This window comes from Solea solea, chromosome 3, assembly GCF_958295425.1.
Source record: "Solea solea chromosome 3, fSolSol10.1, whole genome shotgun sequence".
NCBI classification, from domain to species: Eukaryota; Metazoa; Chordata; class Actinopteri; order Pleuronectiformes; family Soleidae; genus Solea; species Solea solea.
Genome location: NC_081136.1, coordinates 34,513,294 through 34,532,385, shown reverse-complemented (window position 1 = coordinate 34,532,385; position 19,092 = coordinate 34,513,294). Strand labels below are relative to the sequence as shown.

At 39.4% G+C, this 19,092-nt stretch overlaps 2 protein-coding genes across 4 annotated transcripts; one reads left to right on the top strand and one right to left on the bottom strand.

Moving 5' to 3' along the window:
- Nucleotides 1–1,168: 1,168 nt before the first annotated feature.
- Nucleotides 1,169–3,837, bottom strand: si:dkey-171c9.3 (uncharacterized). 2 transcript variants are annotated; one of them, XM_058626174.1, is made up of 2 exons: nucleotides 3,782–3,837; nucleotides 1,169–2,241 (listed from the first exon to the last, which is right to left on the bottom strand). In XM_058626174.1, exon 2 carries the CDS (start codon nucleotides 2,224–2,226, stop codon nucleotides 1,414–1,416), a length of 813 nt encoding a protein of 270 aa, XP_058482157.1. In that variant the 5' UTR covers nucleotides 2,227–2,241; nucleotides 3,782–3,837; the 3' UTR covers nucleotides 1,169–1,413. The 2 variants fall into 2 exon arrangements, with proteins under 2 accessions (XP_058482157.1, XP_058482156.1); XM_058626173.1 differs by lacking the exon at nucleotides 3,782–3,837 and adding an exon at nucleotides 3,473–3,707.
- Nucleotides 3,838–3,913: 76 nt separating this feature from the next.
- Nucleotides 3,914–12,056, top strand: ccnb3 (cyclin B3). Of its 2 annotated transcripts, XM_058626170.1 has the most exons (13): nucleotides 3,914–4,074; nucleotides 4,207–4,284; nucleotides 5,245–5,328; nucleotides 6,075–6,131; nucleotides 7,293–7,384; nucleotides 7,469–7,640; nucleotides 7,714–7,812; nucleotides 7,960–8,052; nucleotides 9,463–9,600; nucleotides 9,709–9,864; nucleotides 10,236–10,385; nucleotides 10,503–10,633; nucleotides 11,495–12,056. In XM_058626170.1, exons 2-13 carry the CDS (start codon nucleotides 4,213–4,215, stop codon nucleotides 11,559–11,561), a joined length of 1,311 nt encoding a protein of 436 aa, XP_058482153.1. In that variant the 5' UTR covers nucleotides 3,914–4,074; nucleotides 4,207–4,212; the 3' UTR covers nucleotides 11,562–12,056. The 2 variants fall into 2 exon arrangements, with proteins under 2 accessions (XP_058482153.1, XP_058482155.1); XM_058626172.1 differs by lacking the exon at nucleotides 6,075–6,131.
- Nucleotides 12,057–19,092: the final 7,036 nt, after the last annotated feature.

The window sequence follows — 19,092 nt, the reverse complement described above, 5'->3', positions numbered from 1 at the left end:
CGTGATCTGCGTCCACACTAACGCGGCAGGTGATCTGCGTCCACACTAACGCGACAGTTGATCTGCATCCACACTAACACGGCAGGTGATCTGCGTCCACACTAACACGGCAGGTGATCTGCGTCCACACTAACGCGACAGGTGATCTGCGTCCACACTAACACGGCAGATTTCATCAAGTGTCTGATCGTACGACAAATGTAGTGCTTTCCAAACACGGGACCGCCGTGTGGACGTGTGTTCTCGTCCACATGTGTGATCCTGGCTCTGCACCTCACCGTCTGTCAGATTAAAGACGAGTAAAGGTGGATTACAGCTGTGAGTTTACAGAGAGCGGGAAACCTGCCAAAAACCAAGGCCTTACCATCCACAGGCATCTTCACCAGAAGAATTTAGCGATGGACAGAGTTCAAAGATGATCTGGACTGAATATTTCTATATGAACTATTAGTCACTTAACAAAAGACTCACCTTCATAAAATCTACGTCACATGTTCACGTCTTTATCTCACTGTCAGATCTCATAATTATGACTTTTTATCTCATAATTATGACTTTTTATCTCATAATTATGACTTTTTTTAATCTCATAATTATGACTTTTTTAAATCTCAGAATTATGACTTTTTATCTCAGAATTATGACTTTTTATCTCAGAATTATGACTTTTTATCTCATAATTTTTTTTGGGCTTCCATACATTTGAACTTAGTGATGGAGGCAGCAGTGACAGAGAGGAAAAGATGAGTTCATGAATGTTTATGCCTCTCTCTGTAATAATCCATCTGCTCGGTTCCCTCAACATTCGTGACTAAATCTGAAATCTAAACACGAAACCTAAGCCCTGATTCTAAATGGAACGGAGCCGCCCTGCATAGTTTATGTTGACACGTCCACACTGACTTTGTCTCCTGTCAAACTCGCTCCATCTGTGGCTCAGACACAAAAGCACACGCCGCATGTTTTTAATGCACAAACATTAGAAAGTAAACATCGCTCTGTGTGTGTGTGTGTGTGTGAATAAGTGAATGACACAACGATGACTCACATGAACAATGAAAGTGCTTTCAAAGCTTTTCTTTAAGTGACTTTTGGTTTCATTTATCGAGTAAATCCATGATTTAAATAAATGCCATTTATATTTCATGCAGACTGACATCACAGTGAGTGAGTGAGTGAGTGAGTGAGTGAATTCAAATGATAACAGCTCTGTTTTTACTTTCACCTTAAACAAAAAAGACTGAAGAAAAACAAAACTTTCCCAATCAGAGCCTTCACTTACAATAGTTCAGCCTGGAAATACCCGGGAACATTGCTCTTGTGCTGCCATCTATAGGACATGTGAGGAACCTACAGTCTGCTGCTGCCTCCATCGCTCAGTTCAAAGGTCATTTATCACGTTAATTCCACACATTAAATCCTGATCATTTCAGCTTCATGGATGGAGGAGGAGATGATGGTTTCAGCCAGTCGCTGGGCCAGAAGATGAAGATCGTGGTCATCTTCTATCTTCTCTCCGCCTCTTGACACCCAGTCAATGATGTCAGAGGAGAGAGCCTCGGCAAACACCTCCATCTTGGCTCCTGCGTCAAGACAATCTCTCGTCAAATCCCCCGCGGACAGTGAGTGGATCAGATGTTCCATTAACGCCAGCCGCGGGTTGACGACCACGTCCTTGTCCTCCTTTGGGGTCGTCGGAGGAGGTGAGGGCAGGAACACCTTTGCTAGGCCTCCTTTCAGCTGCCTGGCGAAGCTGCGTCTGCTCCTCTGGAGCTCGGGGAGGAGTGGCGTGGTGGGCGGGGCGTCGGGGTAGTCGAGCGACCACATGACGGGCAGACCTGAGCGGTAGAGCCGAAGGTCACTGGAGGTCTGCAGAACCGTATCTGTTCCCATGTCCATGTTCACAAAACCTCCTCCTCTCCCAGATCCGTCCAGTTTCTCGGCCTGAACTTCATCCAGTTTTTCTTCAGCGGTTCTTAAACACTGGAAACCGTCAACGCACACTTCCCTCAGAGCGACCGCCATCACCGCTGACACCAGCTCCTCTGCAAACTTCTCCTGCTCTTCATTACAGCCGGACATCTCAGGTTCTACTGCTTCCATGAAGGACTGGATTATGTCCTCAGCTCTTTTCTGGGCAAACATCTCCAGAGCTTCAGTGTCCGGGGCTTCTCTCCCGCCGAGGTTTTCCAGATCCGCCTCGTTCTCCCTCCAACGTGCGCTCATTTCACGCGTCCGATCCTGTGAGGGTGAGAACAACGATCTCAATAAGACATGAAAGACAAAAAGTGACTGAACATCAACAGCAGAACATCTTCTCTGCAGCTTCAGATGGAAACATGTGACCACAGAGTGTCACCACATGAGCTGTCAAACAGGAAGTCCACGTCGCTCGGCAAACATTCGACATAACTGTCAACATCAGACACAGAAAACATACGTTCATATTGTCTCCTTTTTCAAAGAATTCAAACAAAAACAACAAATGTAAGGAGTCCACATTTCTGAATCCACAGGGACAGAAAGTGGCGCCCTCACATGGCCACTTGCCTGTATAGCACGTGTTGTTTCCCTGTGCAGAAGCTCGTGTCGAGGAAAGTGAAGCAAATATGAAATTGAAATGTATTATTCATGAAGTCAGACGTCTGCGTCCACTTCACTTCAACCGTGGGCAGGAAAACTGGACGTTTGAAGTTTATTTCCACGTCCATGAAACCATGAAAACTGCTATTAATGTGAATTAAGACAGAAAGTCACACGAGTTCAGACTGTGTCGGATTATTCTGCGGCGGCTGTTTCAGTTTACCAAACATCGTCTTGAGGAATCCTGTCACGTGTTTTCGAAAACACTGGATGATTGATGTCAGGGAAAAATGACAACATGGCATTAATCCACGATCTGTGGGATTACATCAACAAAGTCAACGATTTCCTGCTGGTATTAATATTATAATCGAACGCTTGGAAAGAAACGTATTTGTCTGTCTTTTGTTTTATTTGAAAATATTTGACCCACAGTTTTATTGTAGTTAATAAAACACACACACACACACACACACACACACACACACACAGAGCGATGAATGCTCCTCATTCATAAATCACATTAGAGTTAAAATAACTGCAGTTAAATCCCAATAAACATCAACATGTGATATTTCAATAATGATGACGTATGAAATGAAATCAAATCCACTTTTCAGTTTAACATTTGTGAAACGAGCCGTGATGGTGAATCCAAACGTTTATGTTTTCATTTTCTATTTCATGTTTTCATGTTTCAAGTGTAGCTATGGGAGTACATTATTATATTAAATGTACATATGAACCTCTGATAACTACATATATATATATATATATATACTGTATATATATATATATATATATATGAATTATCTGACAAGATTTCAGGCAAAAGTTACATAAATATGCAATAAAATAGAAAATATGAGGAATGACGTTTAAAACTTACCAGTTTGAAAGTGACTGATGTTTGTTCTTTAGTCTGAACTGAAAATGAGTTCATGAGTTTATACGGAAACACTTTGATACTTAAACTCCTCTCACTTCCTGTGTGTGTGTGTGTGTGTGTGTGTGTGTCACAATGTGTATGTCACAGTGTGTGTGTATGTCATTTCTGTCTGATACGCATGAAGAAGCATGTTTTGTTCATTTATCATATAATCAGCGATAACAAATGATATAAAATGATCTAATATGTGTTCATAAGGTGTTTTAATAAGTATGAAGATCAACAAAAACATTTAACATTTAATTTCACCTTTTAACTCGTCGTCATGTTCGTTTTTCAACGCCACCGACGAACTGGGCGGAGCTGGTCAGAGAAACCAACGCTCCTTTCAAAACATCCGGCATTGCGAGCGGCTCTGTGATTGGCCCGCGCGGATCAAACTCCAGCCAATGAGAAGAGAGGGCAGCAGATTTGGATTCGCAGCCGAGTCACTGTTGTTTGAGCCTCAGTTTGTGAAACGTCTCGACTTAAAAAAAAAAAAACCGGGTTTTCTTTCATGAAAAACACGAACTACTTCAAACGAGCCCACGCGTGAATTAAAGGTGAGTGGGAAAACGTTGTGTTTTCGAACATGTAACGGACTCACGTGCGCTTACGTCTGCCTTTATTTGAAATGTTTGTGTGTGTTTTAAACGCTGTCCGCCATTTTGTGTGTGTTTCTTTGCTCGAAACAGAAAACGATGCCTTTAACAACGAGGAGAAAGGCGACGACAGGAAGCAGGATTCCTAAACTCAACTCCACGGAAAACAAGGTGAAACAACACAAACACACGCGTGTTCGCCACTCTTACGTTAGCGAGAAGAAAGGAGCAACTAAACGCTTAAAATGTGATCAATTCATTTATTTAAATAGCTGTGCAGGAAACACGTGCATGTGTTCGTCACGATAAATAATCGCAATAAGCATTAATCGAGAAAATCATTAATATTTGGCTTGAAAATACTGTTCAGCTGCAACATACAGTCCAGCCACAGGAGGGCGCTGGTTCCATCCGGCCATCCCAGGTTATCATGATAATTGTTTTCTCGATTGATCGGTTATTTACTTGCTGCAGCTAAAGATTATTGTTAAAGAATAATCTGTCGGTTATTCTCTCGATTAATCTAGTAGTTGTTTGGTCGAGAAAATGAAATGACAGAATGTTGATTAGCATTTTTTAAACTTCAGAATGACGATGTCCTCAAATGTCTTTGTTTTGTCCACAAACCAAAATGATTCAGATTGTTTTTGTTACAGAAAAAAATCAGATTTAAGAAGCTGAAAAATCAGAAAGCTTGTCTCCATAATGAAGAAAAACCGATTAATCGATTATCAAAGTAGTTTACGTTAAATTAGTAATCGATAATTGTTTCAGCCTTAATTAAATGTCTATCAGAAAACCTTGAAATGATGAAATGATTCAGTTTCAACTGATATTGAAATACTTATTTACATATAAGTGATCTGGAAAATCAGAGATTGTTTTAATCATGTCATAAAAAAATAAATCAGTTATCAATTATAGTTTAATTGATTAATCATCACTAAATCTGTGCAGCAGTTCAGTAAAAATGTCTTTATTAACATTAGGTCTGCAAATAACTATGAAAATAAATGTTATAAATGTAATATTTTCTGCACATTTCTTTTTTTATTTGTATTTTTTTTTTAATAGATGGACATGTGCAGTGTGAGGACATGGCTGTAATGTGTGTGTGTGTGTGTGTTGCAGGAGGAAGGTCCACAGGTGAAAAGATCGTCCTCTCCTCCTAAAGGAGCTCCTAAGAAAAGGACCGCTTTCATCGACATCACTAATGTAAGTCCTCTGTTTTATAGGCTTTCTTATGGGTCTCTATCCATAATTATTATAATTAATGTTGGATATTTAAAGGTAGATGTTTGATTCTGAGAGTTGAGTCATATATATATATATATATATATATATATATATATATATACATATATACATATATATATATATATATATATATATATATATATATATATATACATATACATACATGCATACATAGACATACCTTTTGATTATATAGTGACAGTTTTCGCAGTTGTGTGTTTGGGAGAGTGAACAGTCTCATGATCAACGATGAAACGTTTCATTGAGCTGTAGGTGTGTGAAGGTGAACATGTCTAAATACACCATGTGTTCAGTCCGTGGATTGTTGGCTTAAATTTAATCTGTGATGCTCGGTTTATATTTCATGTCGGTAACAAAAGTGTGTTGTGTGATGATAGGCAGTTGTTTTGCTGACGTGTTATTGGCTCTAGAATGAAGGCGTCAATCTCCAGTCGTCCAGTGTTTTGGCAATTTTTCACCAATCTCGTCATTCTGGAGAAAAACATGTACATGGAAAAACATTGTGATGAGATTTTGAGCCAAAAATAAGGAGAATATTTATAGAAGTGATTTAGCTGCAGACCCGTGTGTCGCATATATAAGACCCACAATCAAAATGTAGATATTGTGGCGGGAAAGTGTGACTGTGGTCAGTGTGACTCACCTGTGTTTGCCTCCACCTGCTCGTCCTCTCTCGACGACAGGCCGTCGCTCTGTGTTTGTCAGAATGTCCGTCCAACAGTGACGGCGACGTCAGGACAGTAAGTGTTTTACTGCACTTATGCACCTTTTTTCCGTCACTGGTGGGAAACGGATTATCCGCGTCACGTTCCCGGTGTAACTGGTAACTAACTGCCCACCACTAACCAAAAAGATTAACAGTTTTAAAGATGCTAACGAATAACGAGTGTGTGTGTGTGTGTGTGTGTTAGGGATGTCATCGTGAATTCTGACACCAGAAAAATGGAAGTTTCACAATTCTTGATGTTAATCTCAACAACACGGTCAAATGAAATGGGAGTTGAGCAGACGAGGTAGTGATGGCTGCTTTACCGCTTAATACCAAAGTCGCCCAGTGCTGCCACGAGGTCAACGTTAGTTTTATTCGTGTGCTTTCACAGACCGGGTGGTGACAGTGGTTGACGGAGCATTAGCTTCAACCGGTTAATGTTTCTTAAGCAGATTCTCTGATGCTTCCGTTCACCACCTCCTCCTCCTCCTCCTCCTCCTCCTGTGTCTTCATTGTTTTTAAGTGTGAAATAAATCCAGACTTCTGACTACTGCTCTCATCAACCAATTTCAAATGAAAAGTTCAACAAGGAAATGAATTAAACACTAAAAAAAGGTTAATTTAACCTTTGTCTCGTCTTCAGAACCTGAAGTTTATATTTGAATGTGGAAAAACCCGTGATATTTGGACTCAAAGACCCTGATCCACGTTAAGTTTTTGTCACAGCTGGATCACATGTGGGTGTTTTTACTGTCACTACCTCCACGTGATTTCATTTCAAACGTTCGGCCGATCTCGTTCTGGAAGAAACTCGACTTTGTTGGGCCGACGTTTGCCGTGGAAGAGCCGACTTTTTGTCGTCGTGATTTCTCGTGACATCCCTAAAGTGTGCGTGCACTGACGGGTGAGTGATGGATCCTTCCGGGGGTTCTGCTGTGGTTCTTCTGGTGTAAGTGGGCTCACTGTAGTTCTGCACTGTGGTGTGAACGTTTGTCACCTGGGTGTTTATTCTTATTCTTCAGATCAGATCTGACGTGCGACTTAAATCTTTGAGCTCAGTTTAAGAACCAAACACCTTCTTGTAGCCAGACATGATTTAGTGCCGTTAAATGTCGTTAAATAGAGCTTTACTTTTATTTAATTTAACTCGGTGTGCGTTTGTCGCGATGATAACGCTGAGCTTTGTTCACAGGCTCATAAAGTTCAGATCAGCCTCCCAGGGAGGAGAAAAGAAGCTTCAAAGAAAACCAGCTCAACTGTGAAGAAACAATCCAACGTGAAAAAGTAACGACCCGTTTTTCTTTTTTAAAATCTTTAATCCACGTCTCTTTCTTAAGTCTGACTCAATCTCCTCGTCTCCATCGACAGGTCTCTGTCTGTGAGCTCGGAGGGAACCACTGCGGACAAGGAGGGGAGCGATGAAGAGCACAAACTCTGTGAGGAAGAGCCGCAGGGGGATGGAGCAGCCCCAGTAGAAGAGCTGGTGGCTGCGGCGCCCCCTGCTGTCTGTGAAGTGCCAGCACACCTCAAGAGACAAGAGGTAAGCGGAACCTGGTAGTCGGTGACGCTTCTGATGTGGACGAATCCCAATAAATCCTTTTTCTCTATTTTAGATCCCAGCAGAGTTTGACATCGACTCTGAAAACTCTGAGGACAGTTACATGTGTCCCGAGTACGCCAAGGACATCTTTGACTACCTGAAACAGAGAGAAGTGAGTCTAACCAACGCCTTTGTGTCACTTTTATTGAAATTGAAGTAGCTCCTCCCCCCTAAGCATTTATGATAATCTGATTATAGGTTAAATTTTAGATTTAGTGAAACAACTCGTTTTCATCTCAACTCTGTTTATCGTCCGCAGGAGAAGTTTGTTCTGTCCAACTACATGTGTAAGCAACCCACCCTCAACCCTGAGATGAGAGCCATACTCATCGACTGGTTAGTGGAAGTACAGGTGAGTCAGTCACGCTCATCAACTGGTTAGTAAAAGAACAGGTGACTCACTGACTGGTTAGTAAAAGAGCATGTGACTCGTCACCTGGTTAGTAAAAGTACAGGTGACTCATCGACTGGTTATTAAAAGAAGTGAGTCAGTCACGCTCATCAACTGGTTAGTAAAAGAACAGGTGACTCACTGACTGGTTAGTAAAAGAGCATGTGACTCGTCACCTGGTTAGTAAAAGTACAGGTGACTCATCACCTGGTTAGTAAAAGTACAGGTGACTCATCACCTGGTTAGTAAAAGTACAGGTGAGTCAACTGGTTAGTAAAAGAACAGGTGACTCATCGACTGGTTAGTAAAAGTACAGGTGAGTCAGTGACGCTCATCAACTGGTTAGTAAAAGTACAGGTGACTCTCACTGACTGGTTGGTAAAAGTACAGGTTACTCATTGACTGGTTAATAAAAGTACAGGTGACTCACTGACTGGTTAGTAAAAGTACAGGTTACTCATTGACTGGTTAATAAAAGTACAGGCGACTCACTGACTGGTTAGTAAAAGTACAGGTGAGTCAGTGATGCTCATCAACTGGTTAGTAAAAGAACAGGTGACTCACTGACTGGAAAGTAAAAGAGCAGGTGACTCAACTGGTTAGTAAAAGTACAGGTGACTCATCAACTGGTTAGTAAAAGTACAGGTGACTCATCAACTGGTTAGTAAAAGAACAGGTGACTCATCGACTGGTTAGTAAAAGTACAGGTGAGTCAGTGACGCTCAACTGGTAAGTAAAAGTACAGGTGACTCTTACTGACTGGTTAGTAAAAGTACAGGTTACTCATTGACTGGTTAATAAAAGTACAGGTTACTCATTGACTGGTTAATAAAAGTACAGTTGACTTACTGACTGGTTAGTAAAAGTACAGGCGACTCATCAGCTGGTTAGTAAAAGAACAGGTGACTCACTGACTGGTTAGTAAAAGTACAGGTGACTCATCAACTGGTTAGTAAAAGTACAGGTGACTCATCAACTGGTTAGTAAAAGTACAGGCGACTCACTGACTGGTTAGTAAAAGTACAGGTGACTCATTGACTGGTTAGTAAAAGTACAGGTGACTCACTGACTGGTTAGTAAAAGTACAGGTGACTCATTGACTGGTTAGTAAAAGTACAGGTGACTCACTGACTGGTTAGTAAAAGTACAGGTGACTCACTGACTGGTTAGTAAAAGTACAGGTGACTCACTGACTGGTTAGTAAAAGTACAGGCGACTCATTGACTGGTTAGTAAAAGTACAGGTGACTCACTGACTGGTTAGTAAAAGTACAGGTGACTCTCACTGACTGGTTAGTAAAAGTACAGGTGACTCTCACTGACTGGTTAGTAAAAGTACAGGTGATTGACTGTGTTTTGTGTGTTTGTGCAGGAGAACTTTGAGCTGTACCACGAGACGCTCTACCTGGCCGTGAAGATGACCGACCACTTCCTGTCGCACACGCCCGTCCACAGAGAGATGCTGCAGCTCGTGGGCTCCACGGCCATGCTCATCGCCTCCAAGTTTGAGGTTCGTCTTGTTGTTGAGTCGTCACTTTTTCAGTATTTATTTTATTTTGAAGGATCGTTATGACGACTTCCTCCTTTTCATTCATGCTTGTTTGAAACATTGTTGCAGGAGCGCAGTCCGCCGTGTCTCGACGACTTCCTGTACATTTGCGACGACGCGTACAAGAGGGAGGAGCTTATCTCCATGGAGGCCAGCATCCTGCAGGCGCTGTCTTTTGACATAAACATTCCCATTCCATATCGCTTCCTACGGCGCTACGCTAAGGTGAGTGTTTATGACTGAAAGTTTGTAGATTTGTCGCTATTTTACTCTAAATATTCACACTTGAACGTAAACAAACGGACAATATTCTTCTGTTTACGTTATCTGTAATGTTTTTGGTGTAACGTCACAGTGCCACCCACAGGCCTGTCGTATGTACTACTACTTCCTGAAACGACAGCGTGGTTGTTTTTTTTTACGGGGGAACTTTTTGAAAACGACAAAGAAAAAGTTTGTTTATGTTTCTTTGGCGTGGTGTGAGAGGGGGAGGGGCTAACTGTCAGCTGACAAGAAGCCAGTTCAGAGCTGATTTTCTGAAGCGGAACTGTTATTTGTTGTGTCTTCAGCGTGTGTTGTGTGTGTGTTCTCTGCAGTGTGTGAACGCGGGCATGGACACTCTGACTCTGGCCCGGTTCTTCTGTGAGATGAGTCTGATGGACATGAACCTGGTTGCAGAGCGAGGCTCTTTGCTGGCGTCGTCCTGCCTGCTGATGGCGCTGGTCACTAAAAACCTGGGAGGATGGGTACGTCGCCGTCGTTGTTGTCATTTTTAATTTATTTTCATGATGAAGCATGTTAACGTAGAGCGTGAGGAAGAGGACACGGTAAACGTGGTTGTTTTTGTTTCTTTGCGGCTTCAGTCTCCGATCCTGCAGTTTCACTCTGGATACCAGACCTCAGATTTAGTCCCAGTGGTCAGGAAAGTGTACGAGATGATGGAGGCTCCTCCTGACGACAAGCTGAGAGCCGTCAGGAACAAATACTCTCACAAGTAAGATTTCTATACATTTACTTAACATTAAACCTTTCACTGACCTTTCTTTTTCTTTCACATTTAAAAATGTATTATATGGTGGATGTGATTGTGTCCATGTTGTGTCTCTTTATCTTGTGTCTGTTAATTTTGTCTTAATCTTGTGTCTGTTAATCTTGTCAATCTTGTGTCTGTTAATCTTGTCAATCTTGTGTCTGTTAATCTGTTGCCTTAATCTTGTGTCTGTTAATCTGTTGCCTTAATCTTGTGTCTGTTAATCTGTTGCCTTAATCTTGTGTCTGTTAATCTTGTGTCTGTCAATCTGTTGTCTTTATCTTGTGTTTGTCAATCTTGTCTGTTAATCTTGTGTCCGTCAATTTTGTGTCAATCTGTTTTCTTAATCTTGTGTCTGTCAATCTTGTGTCTGTTAGTCTTGTCTTAATCTTGTGTCTGTTAATCTGTTGTCTTAATCTTGTGTCTGTTAATCTGTTGTCTTAATCCTGTGTCCGTTAGTCTTGTCTTAATCTTGTGTCTGTTAATCTGTTGTCTTAATCTTGTGTCTGTCAATCTTGTGTGTGTTAGTCTTGTGTCTGTTAATCTGTTGTCTTAATCTTGTGTCTGTTAATCTGTTGTCTTAATCTTGTGTCTGTTAATCTCTTGTCTTAATCTTGTGTCTGTTAAACTGTTGTCTGTCAAAATTCTTTTGTGGAGTTCTGTCTCCTGATTGGACGAGGTAGGAAGAGTGTTGACGTGTTTAACACGGATGAAAACTGAGCATGGCTCATAAATCACGTCATTTTTGTTTTAAACACATTTATTATTATTATTATTATTATAATTATGAATATACTATAATTACCGTTTTTTTAAATTCTTCAGGGTGTTTTTTGAAGTGGCGTCTCTGCCGTTGGTCAGCGTGGACGTCTTGGACAGAGTTTTGCTTTAGTGAGACGTCGTCGTCCTCAAAACCGATGATTGTGTTGTGTAAATATTGTGTTAATATGTTAATATTTATACATGTAGTCGATGTGTCTTTTATATGTTTGACATAAACGTTTGTTTCCTGGTTTTGATGGAAAAGAATTTTAATGTGGGCATTTTAAAAGTGTGCCAGTCTTTTATGTTTGTACCAGGTTAATAATATTTTTAAAATGTTACATTTAACTCTGTTTATTTTACAACTTTTTTGTATGAAAGTTAAAAAAAAAAGAGCATTTTGTGAGCCCGTTCAGTCAGAAAGTGACTTTTAAAACTGAAGCGTTTGGTTCATGTTAGTTTTCACTGATGAATTATGGACTGGTCCACACAGGTTTCACTTAGTGTGTGTGTGTGTGTACAGTGTTTATCATGTTTCGATCATTATTTGTATAAAGGATGACCTGTGCTATTTTTAAATAGCTGTCATACGTTCTCTTAAAATAAAGATGTGTTTTATATTTCATTTTGTTCACCTCATTATTCATGATAAACTTCTATAGTGTAGTACATAATTGCTATACTATATATATATATATATATATATATATATATATATATATTCTATTTAATCTAATTTGTAAGACAAATCTTTTATTAAAGTGCTGTAAAATATTAACAAAACGGAGTTAAACTGGACATAAAGAAAACAACTCAATCTCCACGTGTTGGTCTTGTGTGGGCCGTAAAGAGGCTGCAGTTACATGGCTCGGCCATGAGAGGGCTCTGACGCACCGTGTTCCTCATGTCCAGCAGAGGTTTGAAATGTTCCCTCAGATTTGTGTCTGCAGTGAAACTGCAGCTGCTTTTCCAGAAAAAAAAAAACCTTCAGTATTTTTATCCTCTGATTTAACTGAACTGTGCACCTGCTGCTCTTTGAGGCTTCAAACTGTGTGTGTGTGTGTTTGTGTGTTAATGTCACATTGTTGGACAGTTAATGGACTCAAAGAGACATTAAATAAAAGAGGCTTTAAGACCACGTGAAGAAGTCTGATGATGAAGATGATGGTGGTAATGATGAAGATGATGGTGATAATGGTAATGATGGTGATAATGGTAATGATGAAGATGATGGTGATAATGGTAATGATGAAGATGATGGTGATAATGGTAATGATGAAGATGATGGTGATAATGATGAAGATGATGGTGATAATGATGGTAATGGTGTTGATGGTAATGATGAAGATGATGGTATTGATGAAGATGATGGTGATAATGGTAATGATGAAGATGATGGTGATAATGGTAATGATGAAGATGATGGGGATACTGATGAAGATGATGGTGATAATGATGAAGATGATGGTATTGATGAAGATGATGGTGATAATGATGGTAATGGTGTTGATGGTAATGATGAAGATGATGGTGATATTGTTGGTAATAATGATGATGATGATGAAGGTAATGGTGATGATGAAGATGGTGGTGATGATAAAGATGATGAGTCTCAGATATTTACGTCTGCAGCAGAAAAGCTGATTCCTGCTCAGTCACTTCCTCATATGAAAATGTGTCATTTAAATATAAACATCTCTCTCTCTGTCTGTCTCTCTCTCTGTCTGTCTCTCTGTCTCTCTGTCTGTCTCTCTCAGGATAACAGAGTTTAGATCTTGTGTCGCCCCGGTGACATTCCCACACTGCACATATCATACATGATGGTCATTCTCTCTGAAACCCCTGAGAGTGAGCGCTGGTAACTTGACTCCAGTTCCTAAAAAACAGTGACTTCCATTCTAATCAAAGGGATTAATGAGCACAAACAGTCACAGTGTGTTCGTGAGAGAAAAGTCCACCAACATGATTGTTCAGCTCCGAGACTGAAGCAATAAAATGCCACCACAGCTGCAGAATAACAATTAGAGGCTTTGGTTTGCTGCAGGCTGCTTCACTCATCCACCACATACTGCACAGACTTACACACACTTCCTGTTTGTGTTTGAATATGGAAGAAATAAAGACAATCAAATTATATTGAGTTTCCCAGGTGGAGTCTGGGAATGTCGAAGGGGGCGTTTTAAGGACAGAGACACGCGAGCGTAAACGGACACAAACTGTAGCTGTGAGTGTTTCAGGTTTGTCATTGTTCTTTGTGCCAGAGTTTTTTTTTGTTTGTGGGCGGGCCTTAGGAAGCTGTCTGCTTATTGGCTACTGAGTTTTGGAGCAACCGTGTAATGGACAAAAGCCCCCGGCACAAAGAACAAATGGATTTGCTTCTTAAAAAGTGTTGTTTGAAATATAAACTTATAAATTGCAAAGTTTTTGCACATTTTTATTGTCTATAACCCCCCCCCCCCCCCCACAATAAATGAATTATTTTCAATATAATTCATGTAAACTGGATTAAAAAAAAAATATGTATTAGCATTTTTTTTTGCAATGTCATAATTCATAGAAAACTCACGTTAACACACCTGGAGTGTGCTCATGAAAAAATAAAGCTATAAAGTGTTTATAAATGATTTCGGTGCTCATCATACATATCAAATATCATCGAATAATTGTAACGTTTTTGACCCTTAAAGTTTGTGTCACGATGCATCAAAAACATTGATTCGAATGAGGACATTTTTGTCCGTAGGTGCGCTAGGTGTGAGTATTTTATTTAACGTTGTTTACAATAGACTAAAAATAAAAAATGCACAATCTGCCATACATTTTTTTTTAAACAATATGCATGAATTGTTGTATCGTGTTTAAGGGTTAAAAGGCAGCCATTTTAAATGATTAAGTTCCAGCTATTTTGTGACAAAAAAAAGCCAGTGTTTATGTTTTTTTTTTTTTAATATAAATCCAGAGTCTATACACATATGGACTTGGCTGAATTGAATTTCCACAGCACATGATGATGAACAGTCACACAGTAACAGGCAATGAATCAATGAGCTAGCATTAAGTAAGTATTCAGACAGCACCGTACGTTTATTTAAAGTAGGGACGTAACGATGTCACGACACCTTAACAGTCCACAGTAGGATGTTTATGGGTATATGTCAGACATGGAATAGAAGCAGGACAACTGTACCATGATTTATTGTCAAAATTGATACATAGATGTGTCAGTCTGTCCCAATGTTCAAAGATCTGCTGCCACCTGGTGGTCGGAGGCTTAAACACAAAAGCAAAAACCACTCTAAATTTAAAGACTTCATCATCTCAAAGAACTTTGCGTGACTTGATATCGACAGTGTTACATCCCATAATCACTAATTCAAGCCCCATCCCATTTCTGATTATAGTGTGTGTGTGTGTTTGATAGACACGTAAATGTTTCCTCCTCTTCCTCCGTGGACGTACATTCAGACAGTGAATGTTTTGTTTCCTCTCACGCGTGGATCAGTGCGTAGAGCGACAGCAGCAGGACGCCGACGGCGGACACGTGGGAGACGTGGAGGGCGCTGGCCGCGCCGAACACACTGCCGCCGTCATCAGGCTCTTCGTGGTCGTCGTACATGACCGCGTTGTGTGCACCTGTTGAACACGTGACGGTTAACTTTGCCGGTTCCACTTCAATCATCACCTCAAACTATTCAAATCATACATTTTATTCTAAAAGAAAATTGAATTTCTAACACTGAATTTTTGAAATCAGGCTTTGAATTTTAAAAGGCGTCACATTTCAAGCAGTGATTTATATTTTATTGCCGTTGATTTTTTTTCAATGTTAAATAAATTCACTGTAAAAGAATTCTATGTCTCAGAAAACTCAATCAAAAAAGTTAAATTAGTTTTGACTGAATTTTGTGAGGTTAAATTTTTTACACAGAATTTTTGAGACATCAACATTTTAGACAGATTTTTTTCAATTTAATCTTTTTACTGAATCGTTGGACTGAATTTATGTAGAATGTCTTTGCACTGATTTTTTTGAAGGGTTGATTTTTTGAGAGATCACTTTGTTTGACTGAATTTTTTTGAGGTTGAATTTTTTTACACTGTATTTTTGAGACATTGAATTTTATGACTGGATGTTTGATTGAAACTTTTGACTGAATTTTTTTTACACTGAATTTATTTGAGACTGAATGTAAGCGCTTGAAATTGGATGGCTTTAAAAATTCAAAGTCTGATTTCCATGCAAAAAATGTCGGTGTTCAAAATTCAAATTCAAATTCAAACTCAGATGGCACAGATTTACTTCCGTACGTTTGGTTCAGGATTGACACAGAATACCATCATCGTGTTCCTTCAGGCTGAAGAGTTGATACTTAACATTTCTCTGTAGGTGATTTGAGGAGCACATAATATTTTACTTACCATTGCCTGAGTCTGACTGACCACCTGAAAGAGACAGAGAGGGAAATGAGCAGAAATTACCTCCATCCTTTAAAATCTTAGTTACAGAATGTAAGAAATGCAAAAAAAAAGAAAAGAAAACATTAAAAATATTCAAAACAGTAGTTTTGAAATCAAACGAACAAATGAATCCTGACACATGATGTTCAACATGATTTAAAACCGATGTCTTTCGTCTCAACACTTTTCTTCTTCATGGCGATTCACGATTGTTTCAAGTGGAGAACAAGAAAAGTGTGCGTTTCAAATCAAACGACTGATTTAAGACACTTTGTCCTTTTTCATTTGGTCCGAGGAAAATCACTGAAAAGCACAGAGAGAGTTTCTTACCCTGGCAGAAGAGAACGAGGGTCAAAGCGACAGCACACAGAATGTGTTTGACGTTCATTTTCACGGTGTCTTCTTCGTCAAGACTCTGTCTTTGTCTGTGTCTGTCTTCACGTCTGTCTTTATACTGTACTCCGCTCCACCCACAGATTCTCACCTTTGTCACCACTGTCCTCCATCAGCGATCTAAACCTCACCTTTTCAAAAATATTCACATGCTTTTGTCTGAAAACAAGCATCAAGACCAACAGGTTTGTCTGCAGAGACGCTCGTTCCCCGTCATGGGTGAGATACTTGATGTCATAACTGGTGCTGTCAAGAGATTTAAAAAATTGAGAGCTTAATTAATTATGATAATTAAGTCCATTCATTTATTTAATCTCACCTGAAAATGACTTAGAAAAGCCCTCAACTTGAGGTATTTTCATTTAAATTCATTATTACATTATTGTGGCAGATCAAAAGATTGTTATATAACAAAAAAAGTGGCTTTATAAAGTCATTCCGCTGTGTTCCCTTTCATTGTATTCAAACATTCCAAGCCTAGTAGCCTGTCGACTAGTTCCACGTCTACTTGTACTAACTTGAACGCGTTTAAAAAGGCTAATCTGAGCTGGGTCAACAGTTGATAAGAGTTTTTTCCAATTTATAATGAAGTGGTGTTAGCTCGCGGGGGACACAGGAGCTGCTGGTCCACTGCTGCCTCGTGTGGTCACCTTGTGTCACTGAGGGAAATCTGGACCAAGGATTTCAAACACTGAAGTGACAAAATACCCATTTGAACTTAGTGATGGAGGCAGCAGTGGATCAACAACTTCTGTGTGCTGTGATGTTAAAATCACTGAGTGTGTCTCAGCAGTAGGGGGCGCTCACAGCACAGTGAGATCTGACTATGTTTCAGTACGCGATACAAACACTTCTTTTTTTAACCCTTAGATATAAATAAGATATAAAAGTTTTTTTTTGTTTTGTTTTTATTTTTTTAAACCAACATCAATCCTTTCCGTACATATCAAATATTGATACATTTTTAAAAACTTTTAACTCTTAAGTTTTTGTGCATTTTATGGTCTAACCCCTCCCCCCCACACACACACACACAATAAATGAATAATTTTCAGTATCATTCATGTAATCTGGATAATTTTTGTTTAAATGTATTAGTATTTTTTTTTGTCATATTTATTGTCATATTTGTTTTTTTATGTCATATTTCATACTCACGAGTTAACACACCTGGAGTGTGCTCATAAAGAAATTAAGCTATATATTTTTTATGAATTATTTCAGTCCTCATCATACATACACATTTTTAAAACGTTTTTAACCCTTATATTGCCCAGTTTTTGTCATGATGCATCAAAAACAGTGATTCGAATGGGGACATTTTTGTCCGTAGGTGTGCTAGGTGCGAGTATTTTAGTTAACAATAGACTAAAAATAAAAAATGCACAACCTGGCATACATTTTTGTAACAATATGCATGAAAAAAAATGATACAATACAAAAATGTGACTAGGTGACGTGTTTAAGGGTTAAACGACAGCCATTTTAAATGATACAATTCCAGCTATTTGGTGACAAAAATGTATGCCGTGAAATAAAAAAGCCAGTGTTTATGTTTTTATTTTTATGTTTTTATTTTTTGATATAAATCCAGAGTCCCAGAGTAAACACATATGGACTTGGGGTGAATTGAATTTCCACAGCACATGATGATGAACAGTCACACAGTAACAGGCAATGAATCAGTGAGCTAGCATTAAGTAAGTATTCAGACAGCACTTGTGTAATAATCAGTGAACACAGTGACTGATGTCACACACAGGAAGCATCATAGGTTTCCTGTAATCAACCTGATCCACTCATCGTACACAAGACGCCAGAAAATTCACCGTACGTTTATTTAAAGTAGGGACGTAACGATGTCACGACACCTTAACAGTCCACAGTATGATGTTTATGGGTATATGTCAGACGTGGAATAGAAGCAGGACAACTGTACCATGATTTATTGTCAAAATTGATACATAGACGTGTCAGTCTGTCCCAATATTCAAAGGTCTGCTGCCACCTAGTGGTCGGAGGCTTAAACACAAAAGCAAAAACCACTCTAAATTTAAAGACTTCATCATCTCAAAGAACTTTGCGTGACTTGATAGCGACAGCCTTACATCCCATAATCACTAATTCAAGCCCCATCCCATTTCTGATTATAGCAGGTGTGTGTGTTTATAGACACATAAATGTTTCCTCCTCTTCCTCCGTGGACGTACATTCAGACAGTGAATGTTTTGTTTCCTCTCACGCGTGGATCAGTGCGTAGAGCGACAGCAGCAGGACGCCGACGGCGGACACGTGGGAGACGTGGAGGACGCTGGCCGCGCTGAACACACTGCCATCGTCATAAGGCCTTTCAGCACCTGTTGAACACGTGATGGTTAACTTTGCCTCAGGCCGGTTCCACTTCAGTCATCACCTCAAACTATTCAAATCATAAATGTTATTCTAAAAAAAATTGAATTTCTAACACTGAATTTTGAAATCAGGCTTTGAATTTTAAAAGGCGTCACATTTCAAGCAGTGATTTATTTTTTTCAATGTTAAAATAAATTCAGTGTAAAACAATTTGATGTCTCAGAAAACTCAATCAAAAAAGTTCAATTTGTTTTGACTGAATTTTTTGAGGTTCAATTTTTTACACTGAATTCAACATTCAACATCAACATTTTAGACAGATTTTTTTTAATTTAATCTTTTTACTGAATCGTTGGACTGAATTTATGTAGAATGTCTTTGCACGGTTTTTTTGAAGGGTTGATTTTTTGAGAGATCACTTTGTTTGACTGAATGTTTTTGAGGTTGAATTTTTTTAC

What these genes read in the sequence shown, in the direction of transcription:
- si:dkey-171c9.3 (XM_058626173.1), bottom strand. Translation starts at nt 3,526, where the DNA reads ATGAACTCATTTTCAGTTCAGACTAAAGAACAAACATCAGTCACTTTC. An exon ending in CATCAGTCACTTTCAAACTG is followed by an intron (nt 2,242 to 3,472) that starts GTAAGTTTTAAA and finishes TCACCCTCACAG; the next exon opens with GATCGGACGCGTGAAATGAG.
- ccnb3 (XM_058626170.1), top strand. Translation starts at nt 4,213, where the DNA reads ATGCCTTTAACAACGAGGAGAAAGGCGACGACAGGAAGCAGGATTCCT. An exon ending in GTGACGGCGACGTCAGGACA is followed by an intron (nt 6,132 to 7,292) that starts GTAAGTGTTTTA and finishes CTTTGTTCACAG; the next exon opens with GCTCATAAAGTTCAGATCAG. An exon ending in ACTGGTTAGTGGAAGTACAG is followed by an intron (nt 8,053 to 9,462) that starts GTGAGTCAGTCA and finishes GTGTTTGTGCAG; the next exon opens with GAGAACTTTGAGCTGTACCA.